This window comes from Medicago truncatula, chromosome 7 (assembly GCF_003473485.1).
Source record: "Medicago truncatula cultivar Jemalong A17 chromosome 7, MtrunA17r5.0-ANR, whole genome shotgun sequence".
Classification (NCBI taxonomy): Eukaryota; Viridiplantae; Streptophyta; class Magnoliopsida; order Fabales; family Fabaceae; genus Medicago; species Medicago truncatula.
Window position 1 is genome coordinate 27,447,542 of NC_053048.1, and position 20,687 is coordinate 27,468,228.

General features: G+C 32.4%; 1 protein-coding gene across 2 annotated transcripts in view; it reads right to left on the bottom strand.

Annotated features, from left to right (window-relative positions):
- Positions 1 to 6,966, bottom strand: part of LOC11430275 (cyclin-dependent kinase inhibitor 4) — a 51,962-nt gene extending 44,996 nt beyond the window's left edge. The window contains exons 1-3 of one of the 2 annotated variants that reach the window (XM_003622876.4): positions 6,487 to 6,966; positions 4,150 to 4,341; positions 3,613 to 4,039 (exon numbers count right to left, since the gene is read on the bottom strand). In XM_003622876.4, coding sequence (XP_003622924.1) covers positions 3,970 to 4,039; positions 4,150 to 4,341; positions 6,487 to 6,851 — 627 coding nt within the window. In that variant the 5' untranslated portion in view covers positions 6,852 to 6,966 and the 3' untranslated portion in view covers positions 3,613 to 3,969. Of the gene's footprint in view, positions 1 to 3,612; positions 4,040 to 4,149; positions 4,342 to 6,486 lie in introns of those variants that run through there. The other variant, XM_039827660.1, reaches the window with a different exon arrangement.
- Between the last annotated feature and the right edge of the window lie 13,721 nt (positions 6,967 to 20,687).

Sequence of the window (20,687 nt, forward strand, 5' to 3'; positions counted from 1 at the left end):
CCATGCATCTATAACGATCAATTTAATCCAAGCCTCAATAGAAATATTCCCTCAAAAACAAAGACACATTGGGCCTTTGCCCCTTTGTGTTTTTTTTTTTATGTCCCAAATTTGTTAGGATATTTTACCTCCAGTAGACATCTTAGAGTATCCTGTCGACTCAGGGTCATTGAGTCGTAATGAGACTAATCTTTGAGTTTGTAAGAGGACATTTGTTATATTTTACGGTAGTGGATTACTTTTTAAATAGACAACTTCCAAAATATTCTATACCAAATCCTAAATATTAAATACCAAATGGCTGCACTTTTCCTTTTATAAATGGTCATTTTTCTGAGTGCTATTTCATCCATAAAATCTACTGCTCAATATGTTTCGCCAACTGGTGAGCCAGTTATTCCAGTTCATGATTTCACAAAACTTCACACCATGGTTTACCAACTGGTGAACTAACTCTTATTCCAGTTCATGTTTATCCCTTAAGTGAGCATGTGCTTCCACCAAAACCAAACCATGTTTTACCGACCGGTGAACCAGTTACAGTTCCTACCAATGTGCTACTTCAACGAACTTCAAACCATATTATGCCAACGGGTGAACAAGTTCCGGTACATTCCTTTCCTACCAATGTACCACTTTCCATCAAATTCACACCACATGTTCTCCCAACTGGTGTGCTAGTTCCAGTTCATGCTATTCCTGAAAGCACTGTGCTACCTTCTCCATGTCATGCTATTCCAAGTTCTAGGAAGATGAAGTTTTGAGTTTAACACGATGAATGACTCTATCTAGACTATAATCTGGTGAGCTTATAGATGTCATGTCCTGACTAACTGTTTTCTCCCATGAAATTTGAAAACCTAAGTACATTAGAAACACTGGTCTGTATTTTCAGATAAAACAATAACTTATCAGAACTTATCTAGCCAAACAGCAGTTGACATTATATCTTTTGATGGACTCATGTCATAAACATTTATTACCTCTTACCAACTTAAGACCCTAGATAAATAAATCTCGTACCTGTATATGTTTATGTTACGAGACCATCGATGTCCAAATCTAAGCTACTAAAATTATTCTGATTATATATATACTTTCTGAACTCGATCTTGTAGCATTAGGAGACAGCAAGTGTTGTATACAAGTTACCTTGGAAATCAGATTCACTTACTATTTTCCTGCATTCAAGTAGTCAGGGCATTAATGACTGTCCGATATTGATCAGAAGAACCAGAAAAAACAGTTTAGTTATTATTTTTTAATTCCTAAAATACCAGGCTTTAATGAGAACCGTCTCATCTTGATCGACCGGTCATGGAAGCATGACTGCGTGACTGCATCGTCTTATTGACTGTGTGATTGATAAAATTTAAGTCAGCTGATGTCACTATACAAAATATGCATATTTAATAATAAATTATCGCGCACTTGATCACACATTGAATACGAGACACATTGATTAAATTCATTAGTTCACATCTGACCTACAGTTTTCTTCTCTTGCGGATACTGCTGCATCAAATATCAATCACACAGTTGTTATTATCAGATTTGAAGTAGGAACTAGAAGTTACTAGACAAGTTTCTTCCCTGCCTCCTTTTTAAATTCAAACTCGTGAACATTTAATGCTCCAAAATAACAAAATTAACTTAAGGGCAATAATGCGGTGGCATGAGGTCTCACAGGGGTTGGTGTTTTGACACAAAAGGGGGCTGCCATTGTTGCTAGCTGCTGCGTACATATTTGACAAAGCAATATGAATTCCGTGATTATCAGGTCTAGAGTAAGAATGCATTTCACCACTCTTTCATCAACCTCGGCATTTCCATCATTCTTGCTAGCTGCTTTTACAAAGCTTCCAAAATAACCACATCAGGTTTCCGCGGCATCCCTTTTATACATTCCTCAGCCTCTAGAAACTTACCAGCTCTCCCAAGAAGATCAACCATCCATTCATAACGCTCAATCTTCGGTCTAATACCATACACGACCTTCATCGAATAAAAAACCTCACGAGCAACATCAATCAAACCAGCATAACAACAAACAGAAACAACACCACAAATGTGACATTATTAAGGAACGATGATCCCCTCCTTATTTGTACTCAGAAACAGACTAAGAGCATCTTCAACATGCACATGAGAAGCCAAAGCACATATCATAGCATTCCAAATAACAACATTCCTTTCAGACATTTCATGATACAGCTTCCAAGCCATAAAAATCACCCCTTTTTCACATACATATGAACCAAAATCGTTCAAGAATCACTCTCATAAAACAATGAATCTTTTCCCCAATTTTAAGACTCAAACAATAAGCTGATTCATTCATGAGGGTAACAAATTGATAAAACAAAACTGTTACTGTATTTTTTTGTATTTCTTTTCAATAATGCAATTTAATACATGGCATTATGTGCTTAGTTTTCCATAACCCACCATTAGGTTTTTTGACCTCTAGTAGGAACCTAAAGGTATTCCTATGTTTAAGACAAAAAACTGGGCCACTCAAGTTTCAACTAATTATTATAAAGTAAATGTCAAAGAATATATTGTCAATTTTTATGTCATTATGTGAATGATATCTCTTACATAAAAGTGATACAATGTGAATTGATAGATCCTAAGGATATTCTGAATCTAAAAAGTATATGCTAGATTCGTTCTGTTGGCACAATCCTTTGCGTTTTTTTTTCTTTGTTTGATGTAGTAGTGGTCAAGAATATATCACCTATCACTCATTCAAGTACAAAATGGAAGTTTGCCACCAAGAAAAAATCAATAGAAGCACTAACCCATAATCTAAAATACCAAAAGGTAAACTTCTAATACATTGGTTTTGGAGGATTTTGAGAGGTGCGGCATGTGGTTCCAAATTGTTATGGTAGTTTGGTCGCCGTTACGGAGTAAACCTTAATATTATGGTAAAATGACAACAAATTAGTCTATTACCTACAATTACGATGTTTTCATAGAGACCTTTGAAATAGATACACTGTATCACAATTGCAGCTGCAGACCGCAATTTAGAACTATGGTTGGCCATATAGACTAAGCTTGAGTGGTATTTTATACTTATACTTATCTATCAGATACAAAAGTTTAATGAAATCCGTCATCATTTTTGGAAGTGTGTTTGAAGTGGAAAAAGAAAGAGAATGTTTATAAAACATCTTTTATTTTGTTTTGGGAGTGTTAATTGTCCAAACCCACACAAGTCTTGCCAAAAGTCACCTTTTGTGTTTCTCAATTTAAGTTTTAAGACAATAAACTTGTATGCAGTGTGTAATGAGCTAACCTCCTATCTTTTATCCAAAAGCATCCCTTCTTTCGATGGTTAAAATGAAAGGAAGTATTTTGATAAACACCCAAAATTAGTAGCTCAATTATATTTTAAATTCCTGAGTTCATTTCTACATTTTTGGCAATGCTAGCATTAATCAAATTAAAAATAAAAATGAAAATTTTCTAGCTACCGTACTCTTTTGCAGGTATGTATTGTTGTTGTCTCGTTGTCATGTAACCTGCAGTTTAAACTTTAAATCACTAGAGACATTCATTTTAGGTCATAGGACAACTGTTAAATAGCATTGTCCCCAAAAGTTAAAAACTTGACAGATAAATTTCAAGCTTGAAAATACATAAAAGGATAACTGTTAATTACTCTAGTGATTAACGATTATTCCCTACCAAATTATCAACACAAGGATAACTGTTAAAACATAGAAAATTAAAATTAAAATAAAAGATGAGATCCATATACCCTCCCTACCCTTACATTCAACTAAATCTAAAGTCTAAACTAGTGAGTGATATATTAGAAATGTCTGCTAAACTAAACAGAACCCTTTCCCTTATGCTGAACAAGAAGATCTCAAATGATCTAAATGGTTAGTGAAAGCTGCTAGCTCTGTTAAATTACAAGTCTAATAGCTCTGCTTGAAATCCAAATGGCTGGTCCTAGTGAAGTACAGGGACCCATTCGTACCGTCCTGGGAGAGGTACATCATTCACTACATCAAAATTGTACCTGCAAAATATAAACAACATAACACATTGGCATATTGCATATTACTATTAATAATCAGGAAACAGATCCAAAGATTAAGATTGGGTCAAAAGATTAAGATGAATACATACTTTTCCATAAATAATGCTTGTTGCTGCTTCTCTGCCAAAGCAAAGAACTCATCCATTTCATAAGATGTTGGAATATTTCTTTGCATGTGTTCTTGAATTATGTGGTTCGTCCTTTGTCTTGTGGTTGAACCAGGGGTATGAATGACACTTGAATCCCTGATTAAACTACAAGGTGTGCTTTCTCTAGTGCTTCTGTTAACAACAAAAAAATTACTATTAAAATAGCTTAGCAAAGGAATCTAATTGTATAGGAAAAAATTAAAAGAAATAGCAGTCATAGAAAATGCAAATGTTGGCTTGATATCAAAAGTTTCTGTACCAGAACTGCATGATAACTGTTGACATGAAAATTAGTGAGAAAATAAAAAGGTTTGTTTTTGCTCACTCAAACTCTTTCAAATTGGAAACTAGAGACAAACTCCTACTCTAGAAGAGTAACTGGCATTTATTGGAGACAAACCCTGACTCAGTGGGCTCAAGCAACAAAAAAAATTACAAGGAAAGAGATAGCCATATCTTTCTCATTCACTGCAAAACCAAACAGAAATCTGCAACACATCAAACTGCAAATAGGCCCCATGTAATGTATATGACACACCTTTCCTAACACGACACATGAGAGTTATGGCTGCTGGTATTGTTATAGTCAAAATCATTTCATCTTGACTATTATGGAGCAAAATATATGACATATCTTAAGCATAATCAACAAAGACCAGAAATATTCGCTCATGCTCAACAAAGACCAAAAATATTCGCTCATGAAAAACACACATTCAAGCTGTCAGTAAATTGGAACCGGTTAATGAAGATTGGAAAATCATATTTTACGTTAGGTAAAATCAATTTACAAAGCGAACTCGGAGCATCCAATCTTTCATTCAGAGGTACCAACTTACTGGACAAGTGAATGTGTATTTTCCCTACCTGCAGAAAATCCCAGATGAATAATAGTAAACAAAGGTAATCAAGGTTAAATTCATACACTCCTAATCTCTCAAGATTCATTTTAAGGTCATCAGAATCTTAAAATACAAAATGGGATTCTAATTTCTCAAGTTAATATACGACTGATTGTGGAAATTTGCCATTTTGTAATTTCCACTCGTTTTTTCCCTTTAAAATAACGAGTGGAAAATAACCCAAAAAAATTGAGTGGAAAATAGCCCAAAAAAAACGAGTGGAAATTGCAAAATGGCCTCAAAATACGACTGAATTAAGATAGCTAAATCACAATTAATCAACAGCTAAATCTGTAGAGACACTGATGCACCCCCCATAACTACTTTAAGAGTAGGCATCTTCTCTATGTTTTTTCAACAAAGTCCCAGAAATTATTTTCCATTTTGTTGGTTATGTAATCAATTAACATGAAAAAAGATTGAAACATTGTCAACACCCTGCGTTATTGTACCACAATTCATTAATGTAAGGAGATAATAATAGCAAACAAATTTTACTATACTTTGTACTAACATTAATAAACTATGTACGAGAGAGACTGTAATTGAAGAAAAACACAGACACAGATTCCAATGCAGCAGATAAAAAATACAAAGATGCAGCAGTAAATACAATAACTATACTGAGGAAGATACAAGTTGCAGAGAACCCATCACAAGAAGTTACAAATTTGAGCAATCCTTTGTACTAACAGAAATTTACCTCAGTGCTACCAACAATCAAATGAAAGTTAAAAACATTAAACGAAAATCTAGGGACTAAGACCATACAATAAAAAAAATAATAGTTGGGACTTTTGTATGAAAGTTTAACTCAGTACCAACAATCACATGACAGTTAAAAACAATAAAAATATTATTAATATTGTTATTTTTTTAAAAATATATAACTAATATTATAATTTAAAAAGCTGAAGAAGTAAAAAGAGTTGGGACTTTTGTATGTCCATGTAAAAAATTGTTTTTTTAATTGCAATTGTCCATATAAAAAATTGTTTTTTAATGGCAATGCATACAAAAAATTGTAAAACCCACTTATTTGAAAAATTCTTAATATTATCACATGAAATTGAAAATACATAAGCATAAAATTCAGGGCAAAAAATAAAATTGAAAAATACATAAAACCCTATTCTCTACTATGAATTTCAATTTCCTTCATACAAAAATAGAAACATGAAATTACCCAAATGAAAATTCTCAAAACCAAATCAACACTTACATGCAACTAATTCAACACATAAATACACTGCCAAAAAAAATTAAACACATAAATAACATCATAAAAGTTCAATTTTTTACAAACGAATAAAAAAGCAACACAAAAATTGAATAAAAACAAACAAAAATTGACGAAATTGAAGAATGATTATACCTATCTCTACCATCAATCTCTGCAAAATTTTCACCAAAAGAACCTTCAACACCAAAATCATCACCATTTTCATTTTCCTCTTCAGCACATAAATTTCCCAATTTCTCAACCGAACATTCACGAAGCCTCAAATTTCCAGCGGGAGCGGTGTCCTTGCGAGGTGGAAGCGGCGGAGGAACCTTACGGAGGCGGCGGCTGCGGAGCTGGAGGAAGGAAGAGGAATCAGGGTGATTCGGCGGAGATTTCTGGAGAGCGAGGGTTTTGGCACGTGTGCGGACACCGACGGCGGTGGCGTGAGATGGTGATTCCATGATTACGGCGGCGACGTCACCGGCGATTTTGGATTTCTTCATGTATTTACCCATTGAAATGAGAAAGAGAGGGAGAAGCGGGAAGAGAGAGAAAGAGAGGGAAAAGTGGAGGGAAGATTGTGAAATGAATGAATTTTAGGGTTGAGGGGTTTTAGGGGGCAACGCAATTTATGTACTCTAGTACTCTACTATCTCTTCTCTCTCCTTTATTTAATTTTATTTAATTTCATATATACTTTTTCACTTTTAATTGCTTTAAAAAATTGAAAACAAATTTAATCTACACAGTTGTGTGTCAATAAATATTTGAAGTCTATTTGTTATAGGTTTTTTTTCATTTATAATATGTGTTTGGCTGATTTTTAGGGTGTATAAGTTGTTAAATTTGTGTATCTATACACAAACACATTATTAACCTTAAATTTGTTCTTTTGAAATTGAATGGTTTGGATGTAGTGATGAGATGCGACATGATATATACAGTACAAAAGCTTAATAAATTGGGTCTTAAAATATTTTAAATTTTTGAAATGCATTTTTTCATTAAAAAAAGGATTGATGTATTTTTTTCACAACTGACCTTTTTTTTTAACATTGTTGAACTATTTCCTTTTATTTGTAACACATTTTTTTTGAAGGAGTTTGTAACACATTTAAAATACACAAAGATCTAGTTTTACACAATTTTTTTAAATACACATGCATTTTTTTCTGTTGCAAGTTTTTTTTTTTTTTTAAGTTTCCACTTACTACAAATTTGTTGTTTATTCCTGTGCCAATTTTTTTTAAAAAAAAAAAAGCTAAAATGAAATATATATTAAACAAACCTAGACGCTAAAGCACAAGGCGTGCCAAAACGCCTAGGCACAATGGGTACACAAAACAATCATGTACAAGTCAATAAGGCGCAGAAACAAAGAAACAACTAGCTAGAAAATAAAGTTTAAGCAAGTTAGAGGACTCCACCGCCATTCTTGATAGTCAAAATCAAAATTAATGTATTTCGATTTCAACCACCAAAAAGATTGAAGCTTTGCCCTTTCACCTAGCGTTAGCAAGTTATCCTCCTTTCCTTTGAATATTCTCTTATTCCGTTCTTTCCAAATTGTCCAAGATACCGAAAGCCAAATAATCTGCATGGACTCAATCGATTTCTTAGAGAAGCCACGCAGACCACTGAAATGATGAAAATGTTCAAAAAAGTGACAATGGAAAGCTGTTGAGTAGCCAAGCCAAGCCGCAATGATATGCCACACCCTGCCGAAAAAACCGCACGTGAGAAGTAAATGATCTATGTCTTCATTAAAACCATAATTAGCAATACACCCCTGTTCAGATGCAAGCAAAACCTTTCGTTGAAAAAGTTTGTCTCTAGTAGGAATCCGGTTGAGGAACAGGTGCCAAGCAAAAATAATTACTACTTTAAGAGGCACCGCTTTCAGCCATAAAAACCTGTAATTATTATTATGTTGATGATGCTCATCAACCTCCCTATGGCAATTAATTTAGAGACGGACTCTTTAATTACTATCACTATAGCAACAATTATTTAGAAGCTGACGAAAAATATTTTTTAAGGGAGTTGACGAAAAACACATCAACTCAATTTTTTTTTTTTGACAAAAAACACATCAACTCATTATTGGAGTTTTAATATATATTTTATTAATAAATAAGTAAATTATCCTAAAAAACAATTTCTTTTTAGGAACCGCTTTATAAACAACTTTTGTAGACCACAAAAAGTATACATGTTGCCAACCTTAAATCTAAGTCATTCAATTTTTAAACCATGAATCAAAGGTTAGAAGTGTGTTTGTGTATGGGTACACAAATTTTACAATAAATAAATAAATGGTTTAAATATGTGAATCGTCCCTATAAGTTTGCGTGTTTTTGTTTTTTGTCCATGTATCTATTTTTGTTCTAAAACAACTCATCTAAGTTATAAACGTTTCGCTTTTGGTCCCTGCCATCATAACTTATCACAAAAACGCATATGTGGCAAACGGCAACTAACGTGGCGACATGTGACATGGCAAATGAAGCTTATGTATCGTTCCTCAATGCAGGCTCAGAAAGTTAGAAGGATCAAAACCAAAAAACAAGAAGACAACAAATTCATTAAAAAAATCCAAAAAAAAAATCCAGAAAATTCTTCATCTTTTTTCTTTCTATCTCTTTACTTCATCATCTTTAACACTGCCTTCATCAACATTCAGAAAAATTCAGAAGAAAAAATAATCCAAAAACAACAACCTTCAACAACATCATTGTCATCTATAATCACTACACCACCATTAACCCATCAACAACATCTAATCTCATCATAAAAAACATTCAAAAGTTAAACATACATAAAATCATTCAAGAAGATCTCTTTAATCCAACATCTAACTTCACTTAGCTGAATCAAAAGCCCTGTAGTAGTAGCCCACATAAGAAGTCATAACAACGAATACCAAGAAATTACACCAGATTGAAGATCTCCTTCCAAGTTTCCAGGATCCAAAAATGTTATACTCATTAGAAAACCTAGCCCACTGAATAACCGTTGTTTCTTCCATGAAAACGTTGGATTTCGTACTCCAGAGTCCACGTCAGCTTCTAGGCTTCTTCTTCGTCGGTTCCAACAACAACAACCTTTTCAGATGAATTGTAAGTGGTTTCTTCTTCTTGTTGATCTAGCAGAGGTTGTTGTTGTTGGTGAGACATGGTGGTGGATAATGATTGGCATTGCAGTTACGCTTGTGTGTTGTATTTTAAGAGGTTGTAAAAAGAGAGGTTTGAAAATTGGAACTAGTCGCTATTGAGTGTGGAGTTTTGAGTTTAAGTGAATAGCACATCAAAATTGAAACACTACTACACTCTGTTTTATTTTCTGTACTTTAGTTCTGGTTTATCGATGAAAGAGTAAAATTGTAAATTAATTAGGGTTATAAATTGTTCTTGTAGTCCCTGAAGTGGGAATTCGGTTTCGATTTTTTTCTCCACTTTTAGTTAAGCTAAATGGGGGTTTCAAAGAATTTTTTTTATGAATTTCTTGTGCTGCAATGTCGATGATGATGTTAATATTTGTTGATGAATTTTTGGGCATTTCTGGGTTTTCTATGAAGTTTGACGAGGATGTGTTGAAGATCATGAAGAAGAAGAAAGTAAGGAAGAAAATGAAGTTTTCTATGAATATTTAGGTTTGGTCCCTCTGCAAATTTCATTTGTTGATTTTGGTCCCTCTAACTTTGTGACTCAGCATATGGAACGACACATCAACGTTGTCTGCCATGTCACACATCACGACGTCATCCTCTATTTGCCACATGGACGTTTTTGTAACAACTGATAACATCAAAGACCAAAACCAAAATGTTTATAACTTACAGGGGTTGTTTTAGAACAAAAAAGATACAGGGACGAAAACCGAAAACCCACGTACTTAGTGGGACGAATTACATATTTAAGCCAAAATAAATTAAGATTTGAAGAAAAAATTTAATTGATTTTATTTTAAAAAATTCTAGATTTTCAATTTTTTTAAAATCAATTTCCTTATAATTTGTAACAAACAGATTCTTACTATACTTCGTAGGAAAAGCAAATATTTAGTTTTTTTAAGAAGAAAATTTCTCGGGTTTTTAGGATTAAAGGTTGGGAAATGCTAACAAGTTTCTTTAGAGAACCATTTAACAACCTTTAAATAGTAAATTTTTATAGAAATTGATTCATTCAATGCATTGGAAATTAGAGTCTTTAGTTTTTTCTATAAATATTTTCTTAATTAAAAATCCTTAGAAAATGCCTTTAGAACACTCGCTACCCAGGGTCTTAAAGATTTTGTTTGTTAATTTTCCGAATAATGTTTACGAAAATGCTAACGAGTGTCCATAAGACATTGGTTAGAGTACTAAAAATAGTAAGTTTATATAGAAATTTATGTAATTATTACATTGGCAAAATTAACAAATTCCATTTCCAATACAAAATTTCTTTTAGCAGAATCCTTAAACAATTTTTTTAGGACACTCGTTAACAAAACCCTAATGTTTAATAACACGATAATAAATGACTACAATTGCACAGAGCTTGTATTCCACCAATTCACTTTTTTAGTTTTACAAATTTATTTTAATTAAAATTTAACTTCAACAAAAAGTTAAGTCATCTTGTGCGTTTTCTTACTTGGAACCTTTAAAAATATGGATTAAATTTATGATTAATAACAGCATGGATTAAATTAATGCTAGTTTGGTTTCTTTAAAAAAGATGCCTATGATTAATATACTTTTTTATTTTAAGAATATTATGAAACATAGATTAGATTTGAAAAATTCATATAAACCTTCTAAAATCACCTAAAACCCTCATATACAATTTTTTAGTTCCTCCAAACGAGGAGGATTCTGTATTATGAAGAAAAATGAAGTCCCCAAAGTTCTCCCCTTTTAATGTCTTCTATTTCTTCCACTTATACTTTTCTTTTTTCCAAATCGTCCTATCTTTTTCGCTCCAAACTCGCAAACAACGCCTAAGGAGGGGTGGGTTCATATTAAAACAGATGGAGCAGACAAATGTGTTTTAATTTAAGTATGTGGTGGAGTGAATGGGGGGATTTTGCTTAGCTTCAGACTGTTGTAGAAAGATTGTAGGTAGCTGATGATCGTGAATTTGTTAAAGTGATGGTGAATATGTTGATTGGCGATAGGTTGGAGAGTGTGAGTGGGGTTCGATTTATTGTCCCAGGCGTTTGTTGGAGTTAGATTGGAAGGTGAAAGTAATTCCTATTCGAATGTGAAGGTGATAAAAACACAAAAAAGGAAGTATTGAATTGTCTTGCATTTTTCAAACTTTTTTCAGTGTTTAAAAAAACAGTTCAAAGTATAAAACGAACATAATTCTTTTCAGAGTCTTAAGCAGAGTTAAGGAGCAGATTAAAATCAAATCGAGAGAGAGAGGGAGGGAGGGAGAGGGGGGGATGAGAGAGAGAGAGAGAGAGACTGAGAGGGAAAACAAGCAATTATATTGGTTCCTTCCACAAACCGAGAGTAGTTCAGTTCCCTTGTACTTCCAAGGGATTTTAACTATAATCTCACATATTACTTGTTCAAACACATAAGAAAGAGACTTCTACAATTAGAGTTTAGCAAATAAATAAGATTATATTTTACACTTGATATACAATCAGAGATGTAAAAAAATTAAGTTCAAATGACTTCTAAGATATAAAAGTTTGTAAGAATTTCTCTAAATGTGTGTGTGCTAAGAGCCCTTGAAAATTGACAAAAGTCTTGTTATTATTCTTCAACTGCTTAGGTCCTTATATAGGAGAAGTTCTGAGAGTCATTGTTGAAGAGTGACAGCGCATCAAATGAGTCATTGAGAAGTTTGTACATAGACGTTTAGATGTTGCCTCAACTAGATAATGTGGTTGAGTAGTCACTCGAAATTTCTTTGCTTCTAATGGAATGATTTGTTACATTCTCTTTCCCCTTGAATTTTTTTGTTTGTTTCAGCACGTGGTCAGATGAAAACAAAATGTAATAGTCTAATAGTGACCTTTCTTCAGAAGACGACATACTGATCAGAGTCTTCAACTGCTGACGTGGTATTCATCTGCTTGGGTCCTTCAGAGTCTTCAGTCCTTTAGATGTTTCATCCTTCATAGTGTTCAATCCTTCAGAGTTTGATGGAAAATCTCTTCTAATCAGAATGTTGACTTTTTTTTCAGATCTTATTTTAAGTCTTCATCTTCTCACTTGCTTCAAATGCACTCGTAAGTGTTCAAAATCTCGATGTTTCAGAACTAAAACTTGATTTAAAAATTAGAGTTTAATTCTATGATCCTGGATATTTGAACACACGTTAATATATCCATTTTTTTTTTATATTGTTATCATCAAAACTTCAAAAATATGATACAAAACTCATTTTGGTTCAACAGATAAGCTACCCAATATGGAGTGTTATCAACATCATGAAGCTAAAAAAATATAAACCCTTCGCTTTTCTTTTAAAAGTACTTCTTTAAGTTCTTTTACACAAAAAGTTAGTTTATTTTGAATGCATTTTTATGCAGTGGTGCTTTATTTTATACCGTAAAAAAATTGTTTTTAGGTTTCACTTTATAGCTTTTTCTTCGGTTATTACAAACAAAAGTGCATCCCATTCTTTTTATACGTTCAATAAGTATTGCCTTTTGCAACTTTTAATAATTCTAGCTTTTCTTTTTTTGTTTTTACCTGTCATCTGTGAAGCCCATGCATGCATGCGATCAAAAAACTTAGGGACATATTTTTCGTTATTGGTTGAAGACAAAATTATTATTATGATACTTTCGCAATTATTTTTATTTTTTTCAATATATTATCTACACATTAATATTGGTGGAGTCGCTCTCGTTCTCTTAAATTTAAATGCAAATTAATTTCAAATATGCAAAAAAATATGTTTGATTTTGTTATACTTAATTTGCATTTAATTTCATTGATTGATTATTTGTTATGGAGAAAATGTTAGGGAGAACAAATTAATTTGCATTTAATTTCACTTTGAAAAAAAATGAGGTTTGAACTTTCAAGCTCCGTGGTAGTTAACTGCCGCTAGTTAACTTCCAATTAACTGTCGAAGGGGTATTTCGGTATTTTCCTTGTGTTTTTCAACCAACGGTGATGTGTGAACATCAATTTTCATAACATTTCTATAGAAACAAGTTAGGTTTACTTTGTTTATATTTATTATCCGAAAGGTTTTGATTTAAATCCCCTTTTCACTTTTGTGTTAAATTATAAGCTAAGCCCAATTAAGCGCGTTAAATTTAAATACGTGCATACATGCATGTAGCTTTCAAAACTTTTTGGTAGTGATATAGCTTTCAAAACTAAATATATATGTGATGGTGTTTATGTTTATGGTTGCAAGTGTAATGTTGATGCCGCTTTTTCTTCAAATTTCAACCGTATAGGCATTGGTATTTGCATTCGTGATGAGGAAGGTGCTTTCATCTTGGCAAAAATGACGAGTTTTCCTTGTTTACATCAAGTTACGGTTGGTGAAGCAATGGGCTTATTTGAAGCTCTCCAATGGCTTAGTGACATGTCGTTAGATAATATCGACTTCGAGCTTGATTCTAAAATTACTTGTGATGCATTCCGCTCCAGTAAAGACGATGTCTCTGAGTTTGGACATGTCATTGCATCTTGTAAAACTCTCTTTTCCGCTTTCTTCATCAACTCCAGGATAGAGTTCACTAAGAGAGGCTACATTTCTAGCTAGTCCCGTCATTTATTATCATATGCCTTCTTGTATTGAAATAATTATTATAACCTTAAAAAAAAAATGTTTATGGTTGGAAACAATTGTTGAAAAAAAAATCTATTTGTGTTAAAAAAGATAAATAAAAATACCTTATAACTATAGAAGGTACTGAAAAAAACATGAATTGGAAAAAGAAACTTAAAAATGGAAAGAGTGAAATTTCTCTTAATTTCCTCGTTAAATTTTGTGACAAAAAACTAGTGATGGGGTTTCAATTTTTTTATCACAATTTTGTCGCTAATTTTATTTTTGAAAAGTGGTAAAGTATAACATTTCTATTGATTGAAGTGACATTAATATTTGAGTACTTATGAAGCTTGCCTAGAGACAATGTTTCCAGCATCTTCAGGTTGAAAGCGACTCAAAAACTTTGGATGATATAATTATGGGATTGTCAATTTCAATGGTAAACCACCTACTTTGGTGCGCCACATTCAGGAGTTTTTAAAGTTGAACTGGCATGTTTGTTTCAATCATACACGACAAGAGGGGAATATAAGTGCTGATTGACTAACTAATTTTAATTTTTCTCTATTCTTTTAAAATTCATGTTATGGAGACTTCTCCTAGTAAAAATTCAAGTCTCTTTTTCGATGACATTTCTAGAACTTGCATGCCTAAGAATATTCATGTAAACTTGCAGTTCTCTTTCTTTTTGGGTTTTGGCCCTTTTTCTCTACAAAAAAAAAATAATAATAATAAGGGTTAATAGTGCTTTATTCCCCTGTAATATAGGTCATTTTCGGTTTTCCACCCTGTAAATTTTTTTGTTTGGTTTTCATCCTTGTAATTTGAAGATTTTTTGGTTTTGGACCTTCATGGCAAATTTCGCCCCCTGTAATTTGAGAAAATTTTGGTTTACTCCCTGTTAATTTGAGCGAATTTTGGTTTAGCCCCCTGCCATGTCGTCGATTTTGTACTGTCAAAATTCATGAAGGTCCAAAACCAAAAATCTTCAAATTACAAGAACGAAAACCAAACAAAATATTTTACAAAGTGAAAAATAAAAAATTATCTACATTACAGGAAGGTAAAACACTGTTACTAATGTTTATTTTACAACAATCTCTAAGAAGATTTAAACTTTGTACGTTGATGTTACAAAAGCTAAACTCTTACCATTAAGTTATCATAATAATATATAGGTTATAACATAAGAAATTTCTATGAAAAGTTTGATGTGTTAATAGCGGTTCCTTTCTTTAGTAAGGTGTGGTCATATACTTTGACTTGGTTGGGTGTCATAGCTGTGTATTGTCTAACAACAACTTTTTACATGCGGTTTAACTTAACAATTTAGTTTGTCTTTATAAAATAAGAGGAGTGTTATTTGAACAATCAATTTGATGACAATTTATTTGACAACCATATTTTACAAAGAAAAAAGTGGTATTATCACGGAAACCATAACAATAGAGAGATAAAGTAAAAAATAATGTGAATATGAAAGAGAAAATTATCGCAAAAGTTGTCACTAAATGAATGTTCAAATATCATTTCTCGTAAAATAATGTGCGGTTTAACTTTTTACTTTATCTTGTTGACATGCATTTGATCAATTTAAAAAATACCGCAACAATTTTGTTTTTGGTCAACACGGTTGTTACACAGGTGTAATTATTGACATAGTATACGATTTAACCTACTCATAGATAAAACAAAAATTCAAAAATTTTCCTTTTATTGTTGTCATTGGACTATTCATCCTCTCCAATGTTTAGGTGTCGATCTTCATTGATTATGGTTTCGGTGTTCGCCGTAGACACTTTGTCATTGTGTTTGGTTCCATGTATCTATTTTGTCTCCTTAAAAAAATGTAGTGTTTTTTTACATCATATCTTTTGGCTTTAAAAAAAATTAAAGTATGAATATGATTTTGTCATTATATTTTTTCTTTTTCGATACAAAAAAGAGGGCAGAGCACTTGTCATTATTTTAGTTAGCCACAATATAAAAATATATGCCGTACTTGTTTTAATTAAATATTTAAATTAAACAATTAAACAAATAAAAAAAAAGGTGTGTTACAGTAAAAAAAAAAAAAAAGAAGAATATGGGGGGAATCCAATGAAAAAAAAAGCGGGAGGACGTGAAAGGAAAGTTGAATATAGTTTAGTGCGGCGCGACGGAGGGGTATTACCGTAAACACAGACTTCGTTTTCAGTGAAAAATAAAATAAAAAAATAGAAAAAGATAAACTTGAGAGTTTCTGTTTTACGCGCGCAAGGTCGATCACCACGTTTTCAATTTACTGATTTTTTTTTTTTTTTATAATAAAATATTAATAATAATTATTTAATTTCAATTATACTCCATGCTATCTTTTAGGACATGTTTGCACTGTTTCACAAATCGAGTGTTAACACGTAAATTCGCCCGAGTTTACGATTTTAGGTGACAAAAACGTGTTAACTCGAAGGTAAACTCGGTTTTTGGTGAAATCGGAAAGTTTGACGAGTTTGACCGAGTTAACACGTGTTAAACTCGTGTAAACTTGTCCGAGTTTACCTTTGAATTTTTTTATTTTTTTATTTTTGGTTATTTTTTTTGTGTCATTTTCTTTCAAAATCCAATTGTTTTTTCAATCCCAAGGTGATGAAATGTTACCTTTACGGTTAACATAACTCGGTTTTTCCATGCTTGTTATGTACAGAAGTTACGTCAATGCGTGACAATGACATACATTGAATTTTAGGAAATGCATTCAGAAGCTTGTTATTATTGATTGATTTGAAATCATTCAAATATATTATTTGTTCAAGTATTTAAATGAGAAAATGGAACAATTGAAGTTAAAGTTACAACTGAAGATGAAAAAGAGTTTAAATGTATTGATAAATTTTGTTTTTTATTGTTAGAGTTTATTATTTAAATATGGTTAATTGATTATGTTTTGTTTAAATATTAGCTTACATATGCTATATATATAATAAATTTTATATAATTTTAATTTTAGGTAAACTCGTACGAGTTTACGAGTCGAGTTTACGATTCGAGTTTACATAGCTAAAACTAGTTGAGGTAAACTCTCGAGTTGTAAAACCTTGCCTGTTTGGATTTGCTTATCTTTTGCTATAAAATAGCTTATCAAGACTTACATATAAGCGTTTATTATGCTAAGCACCTATGATATAAGCTCTAAATAAGTTGTTTATCCAAAGATATCCTTCACTACGGAAACACAACCCTTTGCCTTGTGATCCATTATCTCATAGTAGGGAAGATGCTTTATCCCTCTATTGTGGTGGTCGCCTTTTCTCCCCCGTTGACCGTCATTTTTGTTTGATCGTGACAAAATTTAATTTGTTCCAAGATTAGGGTTGGCATGAGGTGAATTTGCTTTATTTGGGAATGACATGATTTATTCACTACCTGACACATTTTGGTTGGGGATAGGGTCAGGGTTCGACCCGATCCTTTATTTCTGCTTGGCTCAAATCCAGTTTCGTTTGACTTGATTCCCTTTCCTTCACGTAAGCAAATTCTTCCCCTTCCTTGAGGAAGCAACGAGCCTCGTAACTCTGTTTCGACATCGTGTGCCATTTTCATGACCTGAATACGCGGAAGAGGATCAAGAGTCCTCGTCTTCAACCGTATTATAGGCTTCAGACCACCAATGAAATAACCAGATACTGATCTTCAGGGAGTCGAACAACTTCCAAGAAGATGTACTCAAACTCAGTGATATATATATTCTTCCACATTACCGATATGTTGCAAATCCTTAAACTCTTCAAACAAATCATTGCTCCTCCTTCCTCCATATCGCTCAATCAAAGCCTTCTTCAGCTTCCACCAAGTCAGTTCGTCTTTAGTTTCACGAAGCAAATTGTACATGTGTATGGTAGCACCTTCCATACATACCTTCTCTAATCGCACTTTCACGTCCTCTAACGATCCTTCCACCTCAAAGTATGTCTCGGCGTGAGTAATCCATCCAACCGGAACGTCACTGTCGAACGAAGGCAATTCAGACTTCTTCACCGACATCTTATACTCTAACATCGTCTCCTCAAGAACTGGTGACGACGATGTTTTTCCAGGTTCAAGAAGAAGCTTTGTGAATTCACTGGCTCCTCTCGATCTCAGACATTTGTGTTGTCATAACTAAATTTCACTGGCTCCTCTCGATCAAATCCGGTAGGTCAGACCAATGATAAAGTTTGTGAAATGAAAAATGGAAACTGTGATTTTATTGATGAAACGAGGATTAGCAAAGATCTTACAAAGTGAGAAAAGATGGAAATTGCAAGGAAAGATAAACCAGAGTTGATGAAACTTCTACCATAGCAGAACTACTCCTAACCTAGAGAGAAGCTCTCTCATAAGACTCATAATTAACTTTTTTTAATGCCTTTTCCTACGACCCTTCCCTTCTATTACAACAAAAAGTATCCCTAGAATTTAGGTAGTATCCTAAATGATTTTATTCCCTTAGCTTCTACACACTTCTAGAGGTTGTGCTAGGGAGGGAGTGAGAGAGCTTATTTTATCGATAACTTAACATAAGAATGAAAATAGAATATGATTGATAAGAAAATTATACATTTCGTTTTGATCATAGTATTATATTTTTTGTAAATTATGATTTTTATAATTATATATTAATGAAGACAAATCAACGCATATTTTTTTTGTACATATTATACATGCATTTAAGTTTAATTATAAATTTTTTGTTAATATATATGAGTTGTATCGTAACTTGAATTTTAAAATTTTTGCATATTTCTTCCTTCCATTTTTTTTTTTCTTTTCATATTTCTATGGTATAGAACACATACCCGTACTGTCTATTTAAGTTTTATAGATCCAAATATTTGTGATTAGAGTTCCTTTTAGCAAGAGTTGCCATAAATTTCCATTTCCTCTTGATATTTGTACTACTAGCTAACTTACTTGAAGCCTATGAACCATAAATAGTGATGTATGATCACAGTTTCTGACAATCAATTCACTTAAGTTGACCTCATTGTACATTTCTAAAGTTTACCTGAGGCTCATATGATTTTCAGCTGATTAATGCTGCCACTAATTTTGCCTTTACAGTTCAATCATGGCATTTCCTCTCTACATTAAATGTACACTTAAAACGTGTCTTCGGATCTTGCAGGAATAGTACTGTACAGACAGTCCATTGGATTTAGTTTTGGGTTTACTATTCATGTTCAAATAAATTACGGATATTGTTAACGAGTGTTTTCAGGACATAGATCTTAATCCTCTTTTGCATTTTCTCGGCTGCTGTCTGTCCTGCCATCTTGTGCCATTTATCTATGTTATTCTCTCTTTCCAAAACTGCTGTTTTTTATTTATTTATTTATTATGAACTCAACCTTTGGATGAAATACATGAGAGATGACTCAACAATAAAGACATGATAGGATCTATTTTTCCAAAGCACTCTTAAGGATTTGAAAAAAAAGAAACTATTTCTTAAAAAAATCAAATACTTCAATTATCAATGATTTGATTATATAAAAATTACCATTTAAAAGTTTTAAAGTGTCTCACAGAAATATTTGTTAACATTTCCTTTAGAATGATCAAATTATTTGGGATAAGCTTTCTTAGTACTTGATATTTCATGTGGGTAGATTTGTTGGTATTTAAATAAGGATTCATAGTAGTTTTAAACTTTCATGTAGTATTAAAAAGAAGTAGTGTTTTTAGTCTCAGTTGATCTATATAAAAGTAAAATAAGTTTCTATTTGGATTAAATTTACTTTGAGCTTATGAAAAATAGTTTATGTAAATAAAATTGAACTTATTTTGAGTTTATAGAAAATAGTTTATGTAAATAAATAAACTTTAATTACAAAAAATTGTATCTTCAAAAACTGTTTTTTCATAAACCACCTTAATAAACTTATAAATAATACATAAAAACTTATTTGTTTACATAAGCTGTTTTACGGGCCCTAAGTATATCAAAATTTATATAAGACTAAAGTTGAAAACGAGTAGAAAAAATTAATAAGAATATGCTTGATACAGCCCGTTCACACACACTAAGATTAAAAAGTTTCTAGACATGAAAAATTTCTAAATTACAAAATTTTGGTTTCTAATAAAATCCTAACCACGCCCTCATTCCAAAAACAAAATATCAATTTTTTTATTTTTTTTCACAAGTCAAAATGATATATATTAACAACAATGGTGTAGTCCCCTGCACAAGGAGTGCAAAGGAAAGACAACGCTTAAAGAGTACAACGAGAGATGCCAAGCAATAAGGCACCTCCAACACCAAAAAATAATTACAAGCAACACCCTAACCGTGTAACGGGTGTTGCCACCAATCATGAAAACATAAATTAAAAGACGGTTTGTTAGCTTTAATCCATAAATAAGAACTTAGTTTGATTTTCTCAATGAGGATGGAAGAATTTAATCCCGTGTTTTTGAAGACTCTGTCGTTACGATCCTTCAAAATCATCCAGACACAAGCAAACCAAATTACTTTGAAGACATAGTGTAAACTCCGAGGCATTCCCGCCATTAAAGTGAATTGAGTGTAATGTTCTCACAGCTGACAAGGACATCAATCCCTGCTTAATGTCATATCAACAACAACACAAA